We start from the raw sequence: 25,261 nt of genomic DNA, 5'->3' as shown, positions 1-25,261 counted from the left end.
AACAAGCCGAGTTTCGTAAACACCCACGTGATGAAAACTCAAAAAAACTAATGTACCAACATCCTATCATAATCTCTATTGTTCGATGGATAATATATTACTGCACTTGTGATATTCTTGCACGTTGTGTTTGAAGCAGTAGGACTGTATCCTGCCGTTATGTAATGTTTGTAGTTTTGCGGTCAGAGAAAGTCCGACCAACTCGGAAACAGGAACCACTCGGCGCCACGTTGATGTTTTTATGTCGGCTATTTGCCATTTCCTCAGAGTATGGCAACCGCCCCTGAGTGACAGCTGGACCAGCCAATAGGAAGCATTCGATGTTTTCGCGGCTCTGCAAACAGGCCAATGCGTGTCCCGTTACCGTTACCGAGTTTCTATTTGCGGTTGTGCGCGACTGTCCACCAATCACGTGTTGTCTGCGAGAGCCGCCTTTGGGGATTATTTTACGTCATTCTTTTTTCAGAGTGCGGAACGTCTGTGACTGCGCCTGCGCGGCTCTGACGGACAGTCACCAGGCGACATTCCACCAATGGGAGTGAATGTTTGGGGGGCTGGTCTTTCCGGGTCCCTCCTTCGTGAGTGCCAACCTCACGATCCAGTCGGATTGTGCTTAGTGTGCTGGTTCCTGTGAATGACAGCGCGACGGCCAATCGCCGTCCTCACCGTGTTGAATGTGTGACACGAGGCGGCAGACGGACCAACAGCAGAGTGGAAACAGGGCGGGCTCTGGCGTTACCAAGGCGCCACGCATAAAGGGAACAACATGGAGTCCCAGCGGCTGTTTATGTTTCCTTAAAGAAAATCGCACAGAGGGCGTCGAGCAAGACTAAAGCAAAAACTCAATTTTGACTTTTATTCAACGTTTGGTTCACTTTCACTTTTACCCGGCCGCCCATGGCATGTGAATCGCATGTTCACTAATGTGCCAGTTTTACAAATGGAAAGGGGGCTTCTCTTCAGTCAGGTGAGCGTCTCGCTGGTCCTGCTCCTCCTGCTGGGGGTCGAGGCTGTCGTCGGGACCTCCAGAGGCTGCCCGGGCTCCACGGTCTGGAGGGAGCCGCCGTCCGGCGCGCCGGGCCCCGGGGGCTCGTCGTCCGGGGACGACGGGGTGATGGAGCGGCACTACGGCCACCCGGGCGCCCTGGTCACCGGGGCGGGAGGAGGAGGAGACGTGACTGTGGAGGACGACGAGAACTGGGCCGCGACCGAGGGTGACGAGTCGTACGCGGACGGGGAAGAGACCGTCCGACAGTCGAGGTAAAGCGCTGCTCACTTTTCGGGGTGTTTTTTTTCCGCGCCGCCGCGGGCAGTCTATTCCGCCGCACCGCCGCGGGACGGGAACATGCCCGGGCGCGTCGCGGGGTCCATGCTGCTCTGCGCGCCTCTGCGCTGCTATGCGCTCCTCTGCGCGTCTCTGCGCTCTCAAAGTTTGGAGAGTGTTGGAACAACCCGGGGGGCTTGCATCATTCAGCGGTCGCTGTCCAAACGTGCAGGCTGACATTGAAACGTGTTGTGTCCCAACTACTAGTGCGGACTACAATGACAAGTACTTGACGTTCAGTGTACCGTCTGATTATTTATTAACTTATTAAGTGTGTGAGTGCTTTCGCTTAGTGTTTCCTCCCGTTACTTCTCGCAAAACCCCCTCATGTCTTCAGTGTAACCAACGTTACACTGCTTATAAACCCATTCATATAGAGGCAATTTCCTCTACTTTGGAAGTGAGTCGATGTGAGAAGGGACCTGAATGGACCCAGTCCGAGCATGCGGACCGCTGTGGTTGGTGGAGGAATCCGCCGCTGTTTGCATGCAGATGAGCAGTGGAAACTTCAGTAAAGGGATGTATGGACACGGATGTGAAGCTTCCATCTCCTCCTCTTGGTGTGTGTGTGTGTGTGTGTGTGTGTGTGTGTGTGTGTGTGTGTGTGTGTGTGTGTGTGTTAGGGCTGCACGATATGGGCAAAATATGATATCCCGATATTTTTTGGCTGAATGGCGATATACGATATATATCTCGATATTTTCTATAGAGCGGGTTAGATGTTTTTTTTCTAAGTCAAAAGCCAAATGTGAGATGTTGCAAGCACTTTTATTAAAACATAGGTCAGTATGACTGCAACATGTGATTTTGTATCGTTATTTTCAACAGAATAGAGTGAACATGTTAAAAAAAAAAGGGACGTTTTTCACCTTCTTCACAAAATAATCACCTATGCAAAACATTATAAAGCTGTAGGTTACACACATTAGCTACCAATAAGAGCATTGGCTTCGTCGCATTGTCCTGCGTACTACGGTGAGGGTTTCAGTGCGCAGTAACTTTAATCCCCCGCCCCCTCCCTTCTCCGTTCCATTTGGGAACATGTTTGGTTTCATTTCGCTTGTTTCGTATATTTTAATTAATTAATTAAGAGCGTCACCAGAGGGCGCTCCCAACACATTTGCCGAGCGCCGGCCCTGGTTTCGGGGCAGAAGAAACTGTCGCGGCCGGTGATGCAGCACTTTGTACCGCTGCTGTAAATGGTGGAACAGATTTGTCGTGCTTCCACTTTTAGTCACAACGGTTTTGCTACACTCTCTACAGATGACCTGCAGCTGCAGCTCATCTGTTTTTTTTAAACCCAAACTATTTCCACATTATGGAGCCGTTGTTTCTCCTCTTTGAAACAATTTCGTCTCCCGCCGCCGTCTCGTTTTCTTTACGGGTATCATCCATGCTTGTTGTGTTGTGAGGGGGCGGCGGGGGTGGGAATGAGGCGTCTTTGCACACGGCACGTTCGGAAAGACAGAGTGAGAGGGGGAGGGGTCGCGCTCACAGTCTCCAAGGCAAATGCTGTAGACGCTTGAGCGGGAAACTGACCATTTTAACGCATATCGATATAAACGATATTATCAAATCTTGTATCCCCTTGGAAATTATATCGATATATCGTACATAGCCGATATATCCTGCAGCCCTAGTGTGTGTGTGTGTGTGTGTGTGTGTGTGTGTGTGTGTCCCACCCTGCGGGGTATTTAAACAGCAGGATACGTTACGTCCATCGACAGCACGGTTGATAAACAGTAAAGAGAATACTGCATATCCCTCCACAACCGGGCTATATTAATGTGTGTTTATTGGGGGATGTTTGAGTTGGGAATGTTGTTGTCTTTACTCTGCAGCACTGTGCGGCAAAACGGAGAGGCGTGTTGTTTACCGCCGACGTCCACGTTTAGTTATAAATGGTTCCGCTTCCGAAAAACATGTGCGCCCGTAGCCATGTGTTTCATGTTGAAGCGTTGTGTCAGGTGTCTGGGCTGACGCGTCAAGGCTGTGCGGAGACGAAAAAAACACGCGCTAGTTGGGCTGGGAAACCGGTCTACAATACATGTACCCTCTGGGCAGCTTCAATGCTGGTTCCTGTCCCGACAACCCCGCCGCTCCTTCATGTTGTGATCACAACGTTTGCGCGGACTTCTGAATGAATCCGTTTCGCGTCGACCTTGTTGGGTCTATGGACTGTGATCGATGCAGCGTGGGTTCAATCCCCTGTCAGGTGTCACAATGCTGTTGTTTGTATCATTAGCAAAGTAACGGCACAGCGTGGGTTCGATTCCCTGTCTGGTGTCATAATGCTGTTGTTTGTATCATTAGTAAAGTATCGGCACAGCGTGGGTTCGATTCAATGTCAGGTTTCATAATGCCGTCGTTTGTATAAGTGGTAAGGTAACGACACAGCGTCTGTTCGATTCCCTGTCGGGTGTCGCAATGCTGTTTGTATCGGAAGTAAAGTAACGGCCCAGCGTGGGTTCGATTCTCAGCTGATTCACAAGGTGGGCCACTCCCCTCCTGTATATGACCGCAACCTGTACTTTAATGTGAAGGCTGTGACATCTGTTTTCTGTTGACGGCGTGTTCAGAGACTTGTGCTCGGCCCGCCCTTTTCCTCCGCGGTCGGTTTCTGTTCAAGAGCAGGAGGTCATGAGGTGTTGACAAAGTCATCAGCATTGTTCCTGATGCTAATATTGGTTTTGCTGGGGCACGCTGTCGAGGACTGCTCCTTCAGGGTCTGAATGAGCATGTTGGTCTCCTGCTTTTCTGCCCTGTCGTGCGCCTTTAACTGAGTTGATTGGCTTACGGTAAGAGATAAACAGGGTTTGGAGAAGCGTCTCTGTCATGCCTCTTATAACAAGTTTCAATTATGATTAAGCATTGGTTCTGGTGTGGTTGTTTGTTCAGACGAGTTGTTATGTATTGTTTACCGTACAAGGAAAATGAACAAAAGGACTGACGTGCCTGCAGTTTGATTAATTAATGAGTACACATGTCTTATTGAAGTGAGTGATGTGCTGTAATACTCAAATGATTTACAGTGCAAATGGTCTGTGACATTCTATACAAATATAAAATGTTCAACTGTATTTAAAGTGCTTTAAACACCTCTTTAGTCACAGTAACGCAGGGAATGGTTTTCTTGTGGTAATATTGAATCAGGTGTTCATCATAAGTCGTTAAGAAAGCTAATTAAGAAGAACATGACTTCATTAACACATCAAGAGCTGTACGACTTGCCGACTAAATCAATTAAACCGATCATTTTTGCCCATTAGCAGTAACCAGTGTAAAATCATGCTTAAAAGATTAGTTCATGTCAATTAAAATGGATAGAAAATAAATCCATTATAAATTAAATGTTAATAATTAATTCATAATTTGAGAGTGGCTGCTTATAGAAATGCAAATGATCCTGCTTGTGCATGTTGTACCGTAATAATGTAATACTTTTATTTCTCTTGGCTGCGTGACAGACAGAAAAACGGCTTTAATCCATCACTTTGGGTTGTAACAACATTGGCCGTTTGACACAAAGTGATTACTTAATTAACTAAATGATCGATAGATTAAATGGATTGGGGTCGCAGCATTCTGTCAAGAAACTAAAGGAGGTGCCGTTTCTATAGCTTTGTTCTACTGTGTAATTATTCACAGAATGCATTTCCATCATTTAAAATTCATAAAATAAGTACATTTAGACTAAGGAAAGACGCTATTTAGGCCTGAATGTAGTATTATTGTATCACGAAAACCCTTTTTTATCTAACTGTAGTTTTATAAGCATGAGGGCACATTGGATGGGAAATTGGGATACTGTGCAACATGTGATTGACTGTGTGCGTCTTTTAACGTCAATGTCCACTTAAGAAACATGTGCTCAACACTTTCAAGTATTTACCAGCGTTTTATGTTGTTTTTTTTGAAGCCACACTTCAAATCAAATATACATTGTTTACCATCGCACTCCATGCCACGCTCCACTGCCCCAGGGAAACTATTCTTTCCCTGATCCTTCTCTAATTACCTCTCCTCTCTCTCTCCTCCTTCCCTCCCTATTTCTTGTTTTCAGTTGTTTCTTTTTACCTCGTCCTTCCCTGTTCTCTTCATTTAGTCTTAGTCTGTTTTTTTATTTCTATATTTCTTTAATTGATACGCTGTGGTTAAGAATGCTTTGGAGTTGATTCACATGCTCAATATATTTCAGACCAGTTCTAATATGTTAAATAACCTCCCATGTGTTTACCTCATGATCAGAAAGTTACAAAGGAAATCACAGCAATAAATCTTCTTTCAAATTCATTTCCCAAAGTAACCATTTAGGCAACGTACCAACGTCAAGCTATTGATTTATAACCATGTACTCTGAATGTAAACATCTACATCAAGCAGAATCGATTAAAGAAACAAATCCATATTTCACATTAGTATTTATGTGTGCGCGTGCCTCAAGTGAACTCACACCAAGACATTTTAAATCATTCACTTGAGACGCGCAGGCCACCATTTGATCCCGTCCAACCTAGCTATGCTAACCTAGCTATGCTAACCTAGCCATGCTAACAAAGCTTGGCTCACCGCGGCACTCTAACCTATAGGTGCGCTAATTCGGACCATTATCTCACAACACAACAGCTGCTGTCGAGCTAGCTGTGAATTAGCCCAGTTCTGTCACAACGAGACGCTACGTAAACATCTGATGGGAATACGAACCAGGATGACACCTGCTCCCCCCGTGCTCTCTCTGCCTCTACCTGTCTCTCTCTCCCTCTCCCCCCTCTCTTCTCTATATGTCACTAGGTGATCCTACCCCTCCGTCTCTGTCTCTCGCTCCCTTGCTCTCTCTCTTTGTCTTGTGCATAATTACATGGCCATTGTTGTCTCACTCTCTCTCCCATCCTCTGTCTCTGTCACACACACACACACACACACACACACACACACACACACACACACACACACACACACACACACACACACACACACACACACACACACACACACACACACACACACACACACACACACACACACACACACACACACACACACACACACACACACACACACACACACACCGATGTTTTGCCCTCAGTTTCCCCCAGAGGGCAAAGCCAACTCTCTCTCTGCGAGGCGGTGAACTTTGACCCTGTGGTTGTCAACACTAGACTGGTCCAACCCTATCAGTGTTGTTATTGGAAGGCATTCAGGGGGTGACCTACAGCGGTAGTTGGACCAAACACTCTGTGGGGTGGAGACGCAGGGCCTCCTGCGATAACGGGGCAGGCTGTATTGATAGAAGCAGGACACCTAGATTTAAACCACCCCTTTAACCCTTGGAACAATGGCTAATAGACCCCCACCATGATACCTGACTCAACGACTAGGATAGAGGGCAAACTGGGCTTATTTGCTACGTTTCAAATGAGTTATTTACAATAAAAAATGACAATTAACAATGAGTTAATTGAAGAATCTATTTCATAATGTTAACAAATTATTTTTATGTAAGGCAGTGTAATTATAAGCAGTGTAAATGTCTTGGGACTTGCTTATGTTAATATTGGGACAAAAGTTGTAATATGGCTCTGTACTTGTCAAGGATTTGAAGGAAGATTAAACGTTTAACTCCGCTGTTTGATCAGTGTACGTCTTTCCACCCTTGTCGTTATATCCGCATTAAGATTGATAATCTCTCGAATATTTGAATGTAATAGTCTATAAAATGTCACACATAATAGCAAATGCTAATCATAAGTCACAGCGCAAAGTGATGTCTTACATGGGAATCGCTTTGTCTGACAAGCAGCCGAGAAAGAGTAATCATTTTATTATGAATGAACCAAATATTGGAATTGCTGTAGTATTGAGAAGCAAATGTTTTGGTATTTATTCTTTTATGAAGCACTTTAAACAAATCTTAGATAATCAAAATATGTTTCAATCAATGTTCTGTCGATCGAGTTATCCATGCAGCCAATGTTAACGTAACATGTTCTAGACCCATCTCAGGGAATAACATGTTAACATAACATGTTCCAGGCCATCTCATGGAATTACATGTCCACACCTGACATGCTTTAGACCTTCTCAGGGAATAACGTGTTAATATAACATGTTGTGAACTCTCAGTGAATACACGTTAATATTACATGTTGTAGAGTCTCTCTGTGAATACATGTTAATATAACATGTTGTAAAGTCTCTCCGTGAATGCATGTTAATATCAGATGTTGTAAAGTCTCTCAGTGAATACATGTTAATATCACATGTTATAAAGTCTCAGTGAATTCATGTTACTATCACATGTCGGAAAGTCAGTGAATACATGTTAACATCACATGTAAAGTCTCAGTAAATTCTTGGCTATACCACATGTTGTAAAGTCTCAGTGAATACATGTTAATAACAAACATGTAAAGTCTCAGTAAGTTCTTGTCTATCACATGTTGATCAGTCCCTCTATGAATACATGTTAATAACAAAAATGTAAAGTCTCAGTAAGTTCATGTCTATACCACATGTTGATCAGTCTCTCTGTGAATACATGTTAACATCACGCGTAGGGTCAGTGCTGCTTGTGTTAGAGTCCAGACCTCTTGGAGACCTGCTGCTCCCCTCGTGGACACTAGCCCCACACCCGACTGTCTGAGTGTATTTGATGTATTAATAATTGTTTGAATAATTGATGACGTCGAGGCTCACACTGAGTCGGAGCTGCAGGTGGAGTTCAGATGATGGCTGTCAGAATTATACGTCTCACAGACTCACTCACACACACACACACGCTCACTCACTCTCCCTATACGTTACACTCTGTTCCCCTGAGTTCCCCTCTACAGATGTAGAGAATATAAGGTGTGTGTTCTTTTGGAGGGGGTTGTGTGTGTGTGTGTGTGTGTGTGTGTGTGTGTGTGTGTGTGTGTGTGTGTGTGTGTGTGTGTGTGTGTGTGTGTGTGTGTGTGTGTGTGTGTGTGTGTGTGTGTGTGTGTGTGTGTGTGATTTGACAGTGGTCTGCTTTGATGCCTTCTTCACATCAGCCCCGGTGGGGGACCTGGTCACCTTAGGGAGAAGTTGGAGGTGAGAGGGCCCCCCCCACCCTCCCCCTCTCCCCCTCAGGGCAGGTGAGGAGGAAGAAGGTGGCGGGGGATGGAGGGGGGGGAGGAGGAGGAGGAGGAACATGATGCTCCTGTGGGCTCCTACAGCATACTGCTTAGCAACAGCCAATCAGCTGGGACCAGCCAGCCAGCTCGTCGGCCAATGGCGTTGGAGTGTGGGGTAGGGCTCAGAATTTGAGTTGGCTACCCCGACCGGCCTAGAGGAGGTGAAGAGGAAGAGGAGGAAGAGGAGGAGGGAGAACAGGAGGAAGAAGTGAAGGAGGGGATGAGGAGAGGAGAGGAGAGGTGTTTTGTTGGGGAGGGGGGAGAGTTCATGTCCTTGTTGTGTGAAGAAGTGTGTAACCAGGGAGAGATGCAGGTTATTAATAGACTCGGTCCCCAACATGCGGGGGAGTCCAGTGGAGTCAGGGCGTGGCCCCAGCTCTCCGTCTCACGCGGGAAAACCTGAAAGTTTGGCTGAGTAAAGTTTTGGAGTAAGTGTGAAAAAAATATATAATAAAAAAAAAAAGGTGTTGCCTTATGTTTTTCTTGACGCATGTTTCGTGAGCGGTGGGGGAAGGGAGGGGAGGGGGGAGTTAGGGATGGGGGGGTGGGGGGTTTAGGACCACCAGACCTGAGCCGGCTCGGGTTTAGTCGGCTCAGAGAGTCTTACCCAGCCTCCAGCTCTGGGTAGCGGGCTCATCCTGCTCTCTCTCTCTCTCTCTCTCCTGTGTGGCTGTGAATGTGCTGACCAACCCGTTCCTCCTCCGCGTGGTGGACGCTCGGCAGGATGCTGCTGCTGCAGCAGGACTGGGCCGCCCCGCCGCCGCCGTCGTCGCCGCTCCTCTGTTGCCATGACGACGTTGTTTACAAACTGCCCGTCAGCAGGCGGGCCGCCGGAGCGGTTTCGGCTGCTGCTGGTGTGATATTACGTATTAATGCACACAACATGATCACCGCCCTATAGCTAACAATTTGTTTATTTTATTTATTCATAGAGCACTTTCCCCCCCATAACGGCTAGATATTGCCTACAAATTGAAAAAGTTGCTTACAAACCGCCCCAAATAAAAAGAGAACTAAGGTAATAAGAGCAACGCAGAATAGGATCACTAAACATTGAAAATAGATGAGCACATTAGCGGTGCAGCTGCGGATAAGAACACGCTTTAAAATGGATTCAGCTCAGCCTGGGCGCCGAGACCTCACGCTCGAAAAAAACCCTCGTGTCCATCACCGACGAGAACAGGTACGGAGGGGGGGGGGATCGATGGGTTGATTGACAGCTCCGTCAGTCTCCTGGCGTGTGAGGTCATCACAGGGAGACGGCGGGACGCGCGCGGGGGCGCCCGGTCTTGGTTTGGGGTCGGTGCGGACCCCCACTGCAGTGCTGCGGCATGGGTGGGGCAGAGGGGAAAGGTGGGAGATGTTTAGTGCTGCAAGAAGAGTCCACCCCCCCCGGTGACAACAACAGTTGGTTAAAGCACCCGGCACTAGGACCGCGCGGGGCGCCGCCTGCTGGCTGGCAGCCGCTCACTGCTTAGCAACAACCAATCGGACGCCGGGATCGGTGTAGGACGCCGGCCAATGGGTGGACGGGAGAGTGGCGCCACGGAGTTTGGATTTTAGCACGTGGGAGATGCTGCGGGAGAGAAGGGGAGAGGGAGAGAGGGGGTTTGGTATGGAGAGAGACAGGCTGTGGGAGATGGACTGACAGGAAGAATACAAGGGATGAGAGAGGGAGGGAGGGAGGGAGGGGGGGAGGTGTAGAGAGTGGGGGGGGGGGGGGGGGAGCGAGGGAGGGAGAGGGTGAGGTATAGAAGTGAGGCGTTGGGGAGAGAGGAATAAAAAACATGCGGTACTTTAACAGCACGACGGACTCTCCTAGACCGCGAGTTTGGGGTCTAACACGAGCACCTCTCTCCTGTCAGGCGTGAGATCGATTAGGGGGGTGTCTGAGGCTGCGGGGGCCCCAGGGTGCCGAGCGGATGGTCTGTCATTGGCTGTGTGATATCTCTGGGCCACGCCCTGACGCTCCCCTGCAGGAAAAACGACCACGCTGCTGAACTTTGGCGGTTCACTTAAGGCGGGGAGGCGTTCACCCAGTGGAGACTCTGGGCGCGTCCGTAGCACAACTCTGCACTCTGCTCCTAGTTTCTAAAAGATGCCTCGAGATGAATTCCAGATTCTACACTCCAAACAATCGTCCAAACTCCCGGAGGCATCGTTAATACCATTACACTCGGTGGGCTTTAAAAGCTTTCAGACAGTAATGCAGATTTCGACAAATGCTTGTTGTTGGTGGTGCAGCACTTTCCAAACACAATGTTTCAATTAGTTTATTACACATATATATTTGTAAATGTATTTATTTGTGTGTTAAATTATACATGCACAGGTGTGTGTGTGTGTATTATGTACGGGTGTAAGGGTATATATTCTCCAGGTGTGTGTATATTATATACAGGTGTGAGTATATTATGTACAGGTGTAGGAGTATACATTATACAGGTGTGTGTGTGTATATTATATACAGGTGTAGGGGTATAAAGTGTGTGTGTGTGTGTACTTTATCCAGGTGTGTGTGTATATTTTATCCAGGTGTAGGAGTATAGTCTCCAGGTACACATATGTACTCCAGCGGTTGTTTCAAACGGGCGTGGTCGCTCCAGTACCCTCACACACTCCACAATGTAACCAGGGCGACTGCTGTTGCATGGTTACAGGCTGTCGCCTCCTCCCATTGGCCCACATACCGCAGGGCCGCCTGCCTGTTGGCTGAGGTGGGGGGAGTCAAACGCTGCGCCGTGATTGGCTGAGGGGCACGGGGCAGACGGCAGGGATTGGAGGAGCCGGGGCCTGCTCCACGGAGAGCTGGCCTGTGTACACATCCTGTTTCTGAATGGAGCTTGTTTACCGGGGCTGTGCTAGCGCAGCGCTAACTGCTAATGCAGCAGTTTGACTGTAAGCCTGTGAACTGAGGAAGCCCTGCCTGACGCGACAACAGGCTTGCGGGCTCATGGTGGCTGAGACTGTCTTTACTGCTCTCTCTCTCCTGTCTGCCCTGCTCTCTCCCTGGTCCTCTCCTTTTCTCCCGTTTTTATCTATTTCTATCTTTCCTTCTGCGTTCTCTCTCTCTCTCTCTCTCTCTCTCTCTCTCTCTCTCTCTCTCTCTCTCTCTCTCTCTCTCTCTCTCTCTCTCTCTTTTTCCCAATTAAGTCAACATTTTCTCTTCCTGTCTGTCTTTGTCAGTTTGTGTCTCTGTCTCTCTTCGTCTGTCTCTCGTCGTCTGTCTCTGTCACGCCTTCCATCTTTCCAACATGTCCTTCATGAAGTGGTGGACTCCAACCCCCCCCCCCACACACCTGTCTCCCTCCATGTGCTCCCAGAGGTCTTTGGTTCCAGACAAAAGACGACACCACACTAGTCGTAGCCGTTGTTGTTTATCGTGTGATGCGGATGGCTGTAGTCCTACTTTATTTATAGTATAACTAAACTAGCTCCTCCCACTTCCATCTGTCGCTACCAGGACACACACACACACACACACACACACACACACACACACACACACACACACACACACACACACACACACACACACACACACACACACACACATCCTTCATCTGTAATACAAAGAGTCTACAAAGGGCTTTGATCTCCAATAAAACTCTCTCTACACCCTCCCCCCCCCCCCCCCCCCGTCTCTCACCCTCCCGCTCTGTCTCCCCCCTCTCGCTCTGTCTCCCCCCTCTCGCTCTGTCTCCCCCCTCTCTTATTCTCTCCTTCCATCCTCATTTATCTCTGTCTCTCTGGTTTCTCTGTGAAGTTGAACTCGATGATCTCAGCATGTAGCATGTAGCGCCTGTGTGTGTGTGTGTGTGTGTGTGTGTGTGTCTGTGTCGGTGTGTGTGTGCGCATGCTCCACCCTCTCCGGATGCCTACTGCTTAGCAACAACCAATCAGCCTAATATTTTTGGCAGGGCTGCTCAGCCAATGGGAGCGGAGCGAGCGAGGGGTTTTGGCGCGACGGTGTTTTTTTAAGAGGAGCGGTACCTCTCCTCCGTAACCACGGCGGCGGCGGCGGCGGCATCGGCGGCGTGGAGGACTCGACGCCCCGCAGCAGATCCTGGAAGATAATCCCGCCCTTTGATGGCGTGGAGTGTACACACACACACACACACACACACATGGCTCATTAATGTTAAGCGCCCTCATTTGCATATATATGCGTGTGCTGTTCCAGCCTGGAGAGCTGTACGAGGCAGAGGGCGGAGAGGGGGGGGGGGGCGGCGGCGTGCTGCATGGGCGCGTTACCATGACGACGCCGGGGCTGCACTACAATAACAACAGTGGCTGCACGGCAACGCAATTTCTGAACTACAATAACAGTGACTGAACTACAATTACTATAACAGTGACTGTAATAACAGTGAGTGATCTACCACAACAGTGACTGAACTGCACTAACAGTGACTGAACTGCGCTAACAGTGACTGAACTGCGCTAACAGTGACTGAACTGCGCTAACAGTGACTGAACTGCGCTAACAGTGACTGAACTGCGCTAACAGTGACTGAACTGCACTAACAGTGACTGAACTGCTCTAACAGTGACTGAACTGCACTAACAGTGACTGAACTGCACTAACAGTGACTGAACTGCACTAACAGTGACTGAACTGCACTAACAGTGACTGAACTGCACTAACAGTGACTGAACTACACTAACAGTGACTGAACTACACTAACAGTGACTGAACTGCACTAACAGTGACTGAACTGCACTAACAGTGACTGAACTGCTCTAACAGTGACTGAACTACACTAACAGTGACTGAACTACACTAACAGTGGCTGAACTACACTAACAGTGACTGAACTACACTAACAGTGACGGAACTGCACTAACAGTGACTGAACTGCACTAACAGTGACTGAACTACACTAACAGTGACGGAACTACACTAACAGTGACTGAACTACACTAACAGTGACGGAACTACACTAACAGTGACGGAACTACACTAACAGTGACGGAACTACACTAACAGTGACGGAACTACACTAACAGTGACGGAACTACACTAACAGTGACGGAACTACACTAACAGTGACGGAACTACACTAACAGTGACTGAACTACACTAACAGTGACTGAACTACACTGACAGTGACGGAACTACACTAACAGTGACTGAACTACACTAACAGTGACTGAACTACACTAACAGTGACTGAACTACACTAACAGTGACTGAACTACACTAACAGTGACTGAACTACACTAACAGTGACGGAACTACACTAACAGTGACTGAACTACACTAACAGTGACGGAACTACACTAACAGTGACTGAACTACGTTAACAGTGACTGAACTACACTAACAGTGACTGAACTGCACTAACAGTGACTGAACTACACTAACAGTGACTGAACTACGTTAACAGTGACTGAAATAACAGTGACTGAACTACAAAAACACTTTCTGAATGACAGTAATAGTTTCTGAACTAATACAACAGTGGCTGAACTACAATAACAGGCTAAAAATGTCGGAACTGCAATATTACCATTTCTGAACTACAATGGCAACATCTGAACAACAATAACAACAGTTTCTATAACGACAATATCAGCAGTTTGTGGCCTACAATAGTAAACAGTTTCTGGACTAAATTGTAAAGAGTTTCTGAACGACGATAACCTCAGTTTCTGAAATGCGAAAACACTTTCTGAACTATTACTATTTCTGAAGTCCAATAACTGTGACTGAGCTACTTAAACATTTTTTAACTCAAATAACCGTTACTGACAGACATGCAATCACAACATTTTGAACTACAAAAACATTTTCTGAAGAGAAAAACATTTTCTGAACAACGATTAACAGTTCCTGTAACTACAAGTAACAGTTTGTGAACTACAACCACCGTTTTTGAACTCTATCATCAGCAGTGTCTGAACTACAACACCATTGCCTGGACCCCGAGCGGCTGAACTACTTATTTCCAGTTATTGTGCGAGCAGCCTCGATAAAAAACGGCCATTTGCATACTAGGTGACCCGGTTGAAGAATCTGGGCCAGTCGTATCTAGAACTGATGTTCAGCGTGGTCTTCCCTCAGTGACTCACCCTGCTGCTACTGAAGGGAACGTCCTGGCCCAGAACAGGTAGTCTTATTCAGCCCTGCGGTATTATCCCTCTAAAACGACGTCTCCTACGCTAATATCTCCTACAATGATGTCATGTTTTCGTTCCGCAAGCTCCATGTGTACACACAATGTGCAATATGCACATAGCATTGGTATTGTATGTATCAATTTGTTCTAATGAACACATTGTGTCTCGTTGTGTGGGGGTCTGACCGCTCCAGTCTGGGCAGGGGCGGTGGGGTCTCTTCTCCTGGGGAGGGAGGGGTCTCTCCTGGGCAGGAAGGGGGGCTCCGTGACACTCCTGCCGTCCGTCACTGGGTCAACAAAGTTTATGTTAACGAGTGTTTACCCCCCTGCCCCCCCCCCCCCTACCCCTAGACAGACAGATCAATAGCCCGGGTGGGCTTAGGCGTGGACGAGCGGCGTGCCGATGAGCACTGCGGCAGGACGGGGTGGCTCTGGTGGGCGGGTGTGGGAGGCTGCAGCCGTAAAGATGTTAGTGGTTACACTGGGAGCCGTTGTCAGCCCGTGTTGCTGAGCAGTTTAACCGCTCCTGGTGACAAGAGGAGCCTGGCTCCGGTCCTCCTCCGGCTGAGCCAGAGCTGTCCACGTGCTCCTCCTCCTGCTGCTCCTCCTCCTCCTCCTTCTGCTGCTCCTCCTCCTCCTCCTCCTCCTCCTCCTGCTCCTTCTCTTCCTTCTACACCCTCGCGTCCTCCTCTTCTTCCCTCTCCTCCTGCGCCAACACACACTCCTCCTCCTCCTCTTCCTCCTCCCCTCTCTCCTCCTGCTCCTTCTCTTCCTCCTCCTCCACTTCCCTCTCCTCCTCCCCTCTCTCCTCCTGCTCCTTCTCTTCCTCCTCCTCCACTTCCCTCTCCTCCTCCTCCTCCTCTTCCTCCTCCTGCACCATCACCTCCCTGTGAAGCCTGCCAGCTGAATCTTCCCTGCATAAAACAGAAAAGTTCTGAGCGGGCTTTTGATATGAATTCAAAGTTCTCAATCCTATGTTGTTGTTTTTTCTCCAGGATTATGTGGGCAGGGCCGACTAGCAGCATTAGAGTCGGCGTTCTGAGTGGAAATCAAACAGTCTAGGGATCCAGGAGCAGGACAGCCTCTGTCCTCTGCCCCTCCATGTTGGATTAGGATGACCTCTGGTTTGACGGGACACGTCTGCATGACAACACTGTGGTTTATGTGTTGGTGCTTTCCTCACCTCTTCTTCACAAGCCCCCGTCAGCTGTAGCTTAGCTGGTGTAACCCTTTCCTACTGCCTTCCCACTGAAGTACATTTATTATAATACTGTTAATGGTATTGTATCCTATCAGACACTAGAGGTGTGGGGCTTTGAAGTAGTTATTGTAGTAGTAATACAATTATGACTGTGGTGCAGCCTGATGTAGCGATGAAGAGCCCCGCAACTCAACCCGTTGTACCTCCTCAAGGACCTGCTCTTCAAATGATCCCTGAACAAAAACCCCCTGATAACATCAGGTGTGTGAAATCAGCGGGGGATTGACATCTTTGGATGTGACATCGGGTGTGTGGGGAACATCATCAGGGGTGTGTGTGTGTGTGTGTGTGTGTGTCTGTTACGTGGTAGCGCTGGGTCTTGTGCTGTTTTTGTTTGTTTTGCTCTAATGTCTTGCCTTTGCCTCGTGCACTCAATCATATCAATCACCTCCTGGAGGCGGAGCCTTGTGGCGGCAGGTTGCTGCTTGGCTCGTCCTGATTGTTGGCGCCGCCCCCACACATATAAAGCCAAGTGGAAGATGGCGGCTCACTCTCTCCCTCATCTGAGCACAGACGCTGGCACACTTGTACCTTTTGTCAATTCTGTTAAAAATATCATATTTGTTGTTGCTCTTCGTGGTTACTTTCTGCACGTTAAGGTAAGAGCAAGCGTAGCTATATAGCTTCCACTGTTTTATTTTGTCCGCTGTCGGGCACGGAAGCAAGATAAGCTGAACCTCCGAAGGCAGTTAGTGTGAGGTTTTTCCTTTGTATTTTGCCCTTTCTGTTACGTGGTAATCACCTAGGCCTTTTCTGCCGACGTTTTTTTTTTTGGTTGCTGTTACTGGTTTCACTTTCACACGAAACCTTAAGATCATTAATGTCAACATAAAGCATTGTTTCCCCAAAAACCCTGTCGTCTGTCTTTTATGTTCGGTTGTCCAAAGGCTGCTGATTTTATGTTTGTTGGTCACCGTAACAGTGTCTTCTTGAAGCGGGCTGCGGTGGTTCTTGAAGCGGGCTTCTGTGGTTCTTGAAGCGGGCTGCGGTGGTTCTTGAAGCGGGCTGCGGTGGTTCTTGAAGCGGGCTGCGGTGGTTCTTGAAGCGGGCTGCGGTGGTTCTTGAAGCGGGCTGCGGTGGTTCTTGAAGCGGGCTTCTGTGGTTCTTGAAGCGGGCTGCTGTGGTTCTTGAAGCGGGCTGCGGTGGTTCTTGAAGCGGGCTGCAGTGGTTCTTGAAGCGGGCTGCGGTGGTTCTTGAAGCGGGCTGCTGTGGTTCTTGAAGCGGGCTTCTGTGGTTCTTGAAGCGGGCTGGCACCACCAACCTCTTGGCGGGGCTACTCTCACTCTGGTCGCATGCTTTGAGTGGGTCTGGACAAAAAGCGTCTGCCAATGTTTGTATAGTCAGGATACACACAGACCACAGACTCAGTCACAACTCGTATTGACCGATTTAAAGCACCCAGTGCCCACTCATACAACTAATCCGGTGTTCAACAATAGAACACCTCGGTAAAATAGATAGAACAAGCGTAACATCCATCTACTGATCGATTAAAAGTACCAATAGATTGATTTGAGTGGTTTAAAATGTATATTTATTCAAAGAGGAGAACATGTTTCAACACAAGCCGGAGCCACATAGAACTTGATGATGGATGCATCCAGTTAGTCCCAGGCCGCCTGTTACGACCACATGTGTTTGGGTGGAGATAAGACCCCAAAGGGAGGGGTATCTGGGAGCTAGGGCCTCCTCACTAATGGTTTATTAATAGTAATATGGAAGGTTCTTCTAGTGGTAATCCTCATGGATTAATATGGAAAACTTTTCACTAATCTTTTAGTCTCGCACTTTAATCACAGTTTGTCATTATGGTTATAATTGTTTTGATTGGAATCTGGTCCGTTCTGATTGGCCGTTAGTTGACGAGGCCTGTTTCGTTGGCTGTTAGATGTCAAAGTCTATTCTAAGTGGTTGGTAGATCTATATCTAGATGCTGATTTGCCGTTAGATGTGTAATATAGATGCTGATTGACCGTTTAATGTGCATTTCAATTCTGATTACATCTTTAATAAGGATGCCGTTAGATGTACATGCGTGTTCTGATTACCTGAAGATGGATTGCATGCATTGTGATTGGCTGTGAGCTCTGCACGGTGGGTCCTGATTGGCTGTGTGTGTGCAGGTCGTGAGCGGGTCGGCATAGCTCAGGAGGTAGAGCAGTTGTCTTGTAACTGAAAGGTTGCTAGTTCGATCCCCAGGTCCTCCTAGCTGAGTGTTGATGTGTCCCTGAACCCTAACTGCTCCTGACGAGCTGGCTGTCGCCTTGCATGGTTGACTCTGCCGGCGGTGTGTCAAAAAAAGCGTCTGCTAAATGCCCTAATTGTAATTGTAATTGCAGGTCTCTGGTGATCATCTCCACGCTGGACGGCCGGATCTCGGCCCTGGACCCTCACAACCAGGGCAGGAAGCAGTGGGACCTGGACGTAGGCTCCGGCTGCCTGGTCTCCTCCAGCCTCAGCAAACCAGAGGTACACACCCACCCACTCACTCTCTCTCTCGCTCACACTCTCTATCACTTTCGCTCTCTCCATTTCGCGCTTTCTCGCTCACTCTCTCGCTCTCGCTCACTTTCATGCTCACTCTCTCGCTCACTCTCGCTCACTCTCATTCACTCGCTCACTCTCTCATTCAGACATACTCTCACACTCTCACACTAACTTAGACTGACACGCTCAGTTAGTCTCTCTCTCTTCTCTTCTCGCTCTCTCTCTCTCTCTCTCTCTCTCTCTCTCTCTCTCTCTCTCACTCTCTCTCTCTCTCTCTCTCTCTCTCTCTCTCTCTCTCTCTCTCTCTCTCTCTCTCTCTCTCTCTCTCTCTCTCTCTCTCTCTCTCTCTCTCTCTCTCTCTCTCTCTCTCTCTCTCTCTCTCTCTCTCTCCTGGCAAGCCATATGATCAGAACTCAGTTCACCACGTACAGTCAGCCAAGGATAACACACACACACACACACACACACACACACGCTAGGAGCCGTCTAAAGCCTTTCATATACTGTGTTTGTTTGTTTGTGTTTCTTTTTGCCTTGAGGAGAAATCTTTTTTGCTGGCCTTTTGTGATCCACAAACACACACCACACACACCGCCCCCATGGTCTGCGTGGACACGGCTTATCCCGCCCACACGCCAACAACACGCCAACAACACGCTAGGTGGGGGGGGGGGGGGCACCCCGGAGCCTGGAGCGATGGCCGCAGGCACGCTGCCATGATGCTCACTCTGTGATGTGGACTCAGGACACAGAACACGCCCCACGGGGAGTAGGGGGGGGGGCCCGCGCCTAGGATCCTAACAAGGTCCGGGGGGGGATAGCCTTGCCGGGCCTGGGGGGGCGGGGGGGGGGGTGGGGGTATGCTGCCGTTTTGGCCGCTGGAAGCCTAATAAACGGGCCGGTTGTCGAGGGCGATGGTGGGCTGGTTACCCAGGGGGGGGGGGGGGGGGGGGGGGGAGTGTTTTTGGTGTAAGTGCCTCCGCGCTCGGGCGGCAGTAGAAGAAGAATCCCGGAGGACTCCCTGTGCACTGGGCGAGCGGCAAGCGAGGAGAGAGAGAGGGATAGCCCGGAGCCGCATGGCCCCGGCCTCTCTGAGCGATTAATGACGGCGTGCCTCAAGGAGCCGTGCGAGGTGCCCTTTCAGTTTGGACCGGCGTCTAATTGGGTAATGGTCTTTTGAGGTGGGCTCCTGGGGGCTCTCCTAATTAGACCCTGCATTAAAGATTTATCTACCAGTGGTGGTGTGCGGTCAAGGAATTCCTAGATCTATAGATCTATGTATCGGTAGATCTATAGATAAAAACACATGGTGATGAAGAGCCTTGTGGGGGGCCTGTGTGTGTGTGTGTGTGTGTGAAGTTCCCCCCTAGTTGGGGTCTCCGGGACCTTCACAGGGCCCGGGTCAGCTGGGAGTCTTCAGTTCTCCAAACTGGCTCCAAACACTACACTTCCCAGAGACCTCGGGGAACACAGAGAGGTGGTTTGAAGAGGGCTGCGAATGTTCCAGAACAAGGCAGCAGAGAAGCAGTGAAGAGTCCTTCACAAGAAGACCTTTGGGAACATTTAGAAGATGTTCTTCCAAAGAGACCTACAGAGAATATCTTCCTCTTTCTTTCGAGGGATTTTTTTCGTTAAGAAGCAGAAAGGGCTAGCCAGTGCAGAGATGGGTCATTGAGGAGCAGGTAGGGGGTAGACAGTACGTAGATGGGTCATTAAGGAGCAGGTAGGGGTTAGACAGTATAGAGATGTCTTTCAGGAGCAGGTAGGGGTTAGGCAGTATCGAGGGCAGTCATTAGGCAGTTTTACACTGCCAAGCCAGTACGTCGTGTCTTGGCACACCCTGCCATTTCACTGTCTTTCCTGTGTAATACCGAGGGGGTATGTAATACCGAGGTACCGGCTTTCTTGGTTCATTGGAGTTGGCGGGACTAAATACGGAGACCTCTTTAGAATAATATGCATACTCTGAATGTTTTTGTAGTTCAGTCACTGCAAGAATGAGTATGCATCTGAGTGTAGGCTACAAACGCAATCAACTATTTACAAGTGAAAAAAATCCAACATATTCTTTATTTTGCTGACCACTTGTTTTTCTTTATCCCGACAAAAGCCTTGTAAGGACATTTCCTCTGGTGCTTTCTCTTATATCGTACCATCGTTCCCTGTCTTTGTTCAATGCGAATGCATCACCTTATCTGCCATGATGGTCAGCAGCTCGCAGATTTCACCGTCTCTCAAGTTAGAACTACTCATGTTGATATCGCTGAGTTGTCTCTGTGTTAGAGACAACACACAGCAACACCTCTACCCAAGTTCCACCCCTGAAACCGCGAAGCCGTCATGAAAACGAAACCCCCTAATATGTGATGGGTCCGAGAGGGGAAATTTGGGTGCGAAATCAATCCGGTATATTACCTCGGTCAGTGTAAATGCGCGGACCATGCCGGGAAAAAGGCGGGCATATTTGGCAGTCTAAATTTTTTTTTTTATTAAGGAGCCGGTTGGGGTTAGAGAGTACAGAGACGGGTCGTTAAGGAGCAGGTAGGGGTTAGACAGTACAGAGACGGGTCGTTAAGGAGCAGGTAGGGGTTAGACAGTACAGAGACGGGTCGTTAAGGAGCAGGTAGGGGTTAGACAGTACAGAGACAGGTCATTAAGGAGCAGGTAGGGGTTAGACAGTACAGGGACAGGTCATTAAGGAGCAGGTAGGGGTTAGACAGTACAGAGACACGTCATTAAGGAGCAGGTAGGGGTTAGACAGTAGAGAGACAGGTCATTAAGGAGCAGGTAGGGGTTAGACAGTACAGAGAAAGGTCGTTAAGGAGCAGGTAGGGGTTAGACAGTACAGAGACAGGTCGTTAAGGAGCAGGTAGGGGTTAGACAGTACAGAGACAAGTCATTAAGGTCATTAACAAATGACCGATGGTGATCGAACACCGAACCTTTCAGCTAAGAGTAAAACAGCCTTGCCACAAGACTATCCAATACCCCCTTCCCCCAAGAGAAAGGCAGAACAAATGTGTGTTTCTGTGCGTGTCTGTGTGTGTGTGTGTGTGTGTGTGTGTGTGTGTGTGTGTGCAGGCGTGTGTTTGCATCTGAGTGTGCATCTGTGTGCATGTGCGTGTGCAATGTTTGCGCGTGTTTATGCGTGTGCTAGTCGGACACGCCATTGGCGACGGTATGCATATTTACAACTTTGTTGACTTCAGCACGGATGTGTTTCGGCACCCCTCTGGCCCCTCTAACCTGGGAAGATTCAGGACCCCCCCACCCCCACCCCCCCGGGCGCCTAGCAACTGGAGGATTTGATTGGCGCGTGGCGTTGTTCCGCCAGACAACAGTCTGCTCGGTGATTAGAGACGCTTCCATTGGCCGGTCAGATCCCGCCAGCCGGGAACCAGCCAATCACCTTCTGCTGCTGCAGAGGAGTGTGTGTTTGTGTGTGTATGTGTATGTGTGTATATATGTGTGTGCGTTAAAAAGGGACAGCACATTCAGCATTGTCCGCAGAAATAAAGAGTTACTGGCCAGGGAGAAAAGAGTGTGTGTGTGTGTGTGCGTGTGTGTGTGTGTGTGTGTGTCTGTGGTGTTGGTGTGTGTGAGTCATAAGTCGGTAAGGGTTAAATAGATCGAGGGGGGGGGGATGATTATTAGGGTGGTGAGGTAATGCCTCAGACAATGAATGATGTCACCCCACACACACACACTGCTGGCATGCGGCGTGAATGAGTGAGTGTGTGAATGAATGATGATTTCATCAGATTGATGGCAGGAAGGAGACGGAGACAACACAAGCACTCACCCGCGTTTTTGCACAACGGTGTGCGGTTGTGTTGGTGTGTCTCACCGTGACCCACAACGCGCGCACTATTGACTTTATTTGGCGGTAAAACTGGATATATTTCCGTTCACTTCGGTTATACGCCTGCTCAACTTTATTGTTTCACAATAAAATCACATCACACTATTATGTTTAACATTAAAACATTGCAATATTTAATCCTCACAGTAAAACAACACAATATTTGTGTTGATACGTGGTTTATATGTTTTTTTATATGCACTATAAATACAGCAATATTTCAAAATATTTTAGATTGGCTCTTTTAGTCATGATCATGTATTTCTACATCAGTGGCTCCCTCCCTCCCCCCATCAGATCCACTGGGAACCAGTGGTACTCATAATAATAATAATAATAATAATAATAATAATAATAATAATTGATCCGTTTTTTATAGCGCTTTTCTAAGTACTCAAAGACAAATAAGAAAGGATTACATACACACAGTACAGACAATCAAACCAAAGTTGTTTTTCTTCATGTACCAGGACGTTTACTGGTAAGGAGTGTGATGAGCAGAGAAGGTCAAATGATCAGATCCACTGAGGACCAGGACTCCCATTGTACCAGGACATTTACTGGTGTTAACTGGCGACCTTTGAAAACCAAAAAAGATGTGGAAGATATATTTATGAAACGTTTTTTTGTAATTTCACAACTCACCAGCCCTCATTAAAATTCCTTTTATATATGTCTTTAAAATACATTTGGAAGGCAGTTTGCCGATAACATAAGTGTTCCTGTGTGTGTGTGTGTATGTGTGCGTGTGTGTGTGTGTGTGTGTGTGTGATATGGTGTCTGCATGTTTAATATCACAGATCACTGCTTAGCGAAGGCAGAAGCTCTCAGCATGAACAGCCAAAGCATTCACCAGAACCCGTCAAAATATGTCCAAACACATGTTCAGGCATCTACTCAGACGCCCTCCACGGACCCCCCCCCCCCCCCGCCTCCGATAGACCATCGTTAAGCCCCTTTAAGTCAGCCTCATCGCCGCGGCAACGCCAGGGGGAGTGGTTAATTATTAACCTGCAGATCCAATCAAGGGCGCTTTTTCAAGAGACCGCGCGTTGATTAGGAGTTCGGTGGAGTAGAGTGGGGGGGGGGGGAGGGTGGAGGAGAGTGGGGGTGGAGTAGAGTGGGGGGGGGGGGGGAGAGTGGGGGGAGGGTGGAGGAGAGTGGGGGAGGAGGAGAGTGGGGGAGGGGGGAGAGTGGGGGGAGGGAGGAGGAGAGTGGGGGAGGAGGAGAGTGGGGGAGGGGGGAGAGTGGGGGAGGGGGGAGAGTGGGAGGAAGGAGGCTGAGAGTGGGGGGAGGGTGGACAAGAGTGGGGGGAGGGAGGAGGAGAGGGGGGGGGGGGGGAGGAGGAGAGTGGGGGAGGGAGGAGAGTGGGAGGAAGGGTGAGGAGAGAGAGGGGTGAGGGTAGAAGAGAAGAGGGTCGATTGGGGGTAAGTAAACCGAACAGGGGGTCAGCCTGGTCTGCCCGTGTGCTGTCTAGCCGTGTCACAGGCTGCGCTCCACGGGGGTGAGAGGTTGTGACGGAGCTCGGGAGTGTCCAGCGGTAATAGAGACGGAGCCTCTGAAACACTGAGTCTGAACAGCGAGAGGACGCTTCACTGTCCTGACAAGACGGGCGGACGTCCTGTCAATACAGGAAGCAGTCAGGCAGAGCGCGCGCACACACGCACACGCACACGCACACGCACACACACAGGTATAACTCCTCAGACACTGTCTAGTGGTGTGTGTGTGTGTGTTGGAGGGGTGGGGCTTATTCAGACATCAGGAGAGGAGTGACTCACCACCCTCCCTCCCTCCCTCCCTCCCTCCCTCCCTCACTCCCTCCCTCCCTCCCTCCCCTTAAACCTCTTACTAGTCAGGTCAATTGTCTGTCAGCCGGTATGGTGTGATGCACACGCACACGCACGCACGCACGCGCGCTTTCCCAGTGCTAAATATATCCTCCTCATCTCCTCACTCTCTCCTCTTCATCTCCCCTCCGGACAATCTGGGCGATGACATCACCTTGTCTCAAACCTCCATCCTTAATCTTCATCAACCGTGTCCCACATTCCTCCTCCCCTTCGCCCCTCTCCCTCCTCCACCCCCTCTTCCTCGTGCTCCTCCCCCTCTTCCTCTCCCTTCTCCTCCTCCTCCCCCTCTTCCTCCCCCTCCTCTCCCCCTAACTGTCCCTCACCCTCTTCATCCTCCTCCTCTTCCTCCTCCTCCTCCTCCTCTCCCTCCTCCTCCCCCTCCTCTCCCTCTAACTCTCCCTCACCCTCTTCATCCTCCTCCTCTTCCTCCTCCTCCTCCTCCTCTCCCTCCTCCTCCCCCTCCTCTCCCTTTAACTCTCCCTCACCCTCTTCATCCTCCTCCTCTTCCTCCTCCTCCTCTCTCTCCCTGCTCCTGCCCCTCCTCTCCCTCACCCTCTTCATCCTCCTCCTCCTCCTCCTCTCTCTCCCTGCTCCTGCCCCTCCTCTCCCTCACCCTCTTCATCCTCCTCCTCTTCATCCTCCTCCTCTTCCTCCTCCTCCTCTCTCTCCCTGCTCCTGCCCCTCCTCTCCCTCACCCTCTTCATCCTCCTCCTCCTCCTCTCTTTCCTGCCCCTCTTTGAGACCAATATACCTCATCAGGAGAAACGATAGACAGGGAATGGACACAGAAGGTTTAATTGGATCTGATTCTCAAACTAGTCAACACCGTTTTGATAGTTTGATTTGATTGAAGTTCACTCGTCTTCACCAAGTAAAAAATAGTCATCAAATAATAATAAATGAAATACATAACGGATATATATATACCTATAAACTCAAACTAATTACCTAATTATGTGATGTTAAATAGAATGTGTGATTTAAGGTCAGGCGCGGTTGACATTTCATTATGGATGTCCCAGGTCATACGAGGGCTGTCAAAGTAAAAGCCCCCCTCTTAAAAATAACAGAAGAAGTGAAACGTCTTGTAAAGTGTTCCATTAAACCTTCTAATTAAGTAAAACACCGGTCTGGATACCTGGCGCTCCACCAGCGAATAAAACAGAAACTAGGACTTCCAGCTCAGTCAGCCATTGAT

General features: G+C 49.0%; 1 protein-coding gene across 2 annotated transcripts in view; it reads left to right on the top strand.

The window, feature by feature from the left end:
- The first annotated feature begins 636 nt into the window (after window positions 1-636).
- The window catches only part of eif2ak3 (eukaryotic translation initiation factor 2-alpha kinase 3), a 45,727-nt gene continuing 21,102 nt past the window's right edge, over window positions 637-25,261 (top strand). For both annotated transcript variants that reach the window (XM_056590795.1, XM_056590794.1), the window contains exons 1-2: window positions 637-1,260; window positions 18,201-18,330. In XM_056590795.1, coding sequence (XP_056446770.1) covers window positions 914-1,260; window positions 18,201-18,330 — 477 coding nt within the window. In that variant the 5' untranslated portion in view covers window positions 637-913. The remainder of the gene's footprint in view (window positions 1,261-18,200; window positions 18,331-25,261) is intronic.

This window comes from Gadus chalcogrammus, chromosome 5 (genome assembly GCF_026213295.1).
Source record: "Gadus chalcogrammus isolate NIFS_2021 chromosome 5, NIFS_Gcha_1.0, whole genome shotgun sequence".
Taxonomy (NCBI): Eukaryota; Metazoa; Chordata; class Actinopteri; order Gadiformes; family Gadidae; genus Gadus; species Gadus chalcogrammus.
Note: the sequence above shows the minus strand (reverse complement) of the source record. Positions and strands in the feature narration are given on the sequence as shown.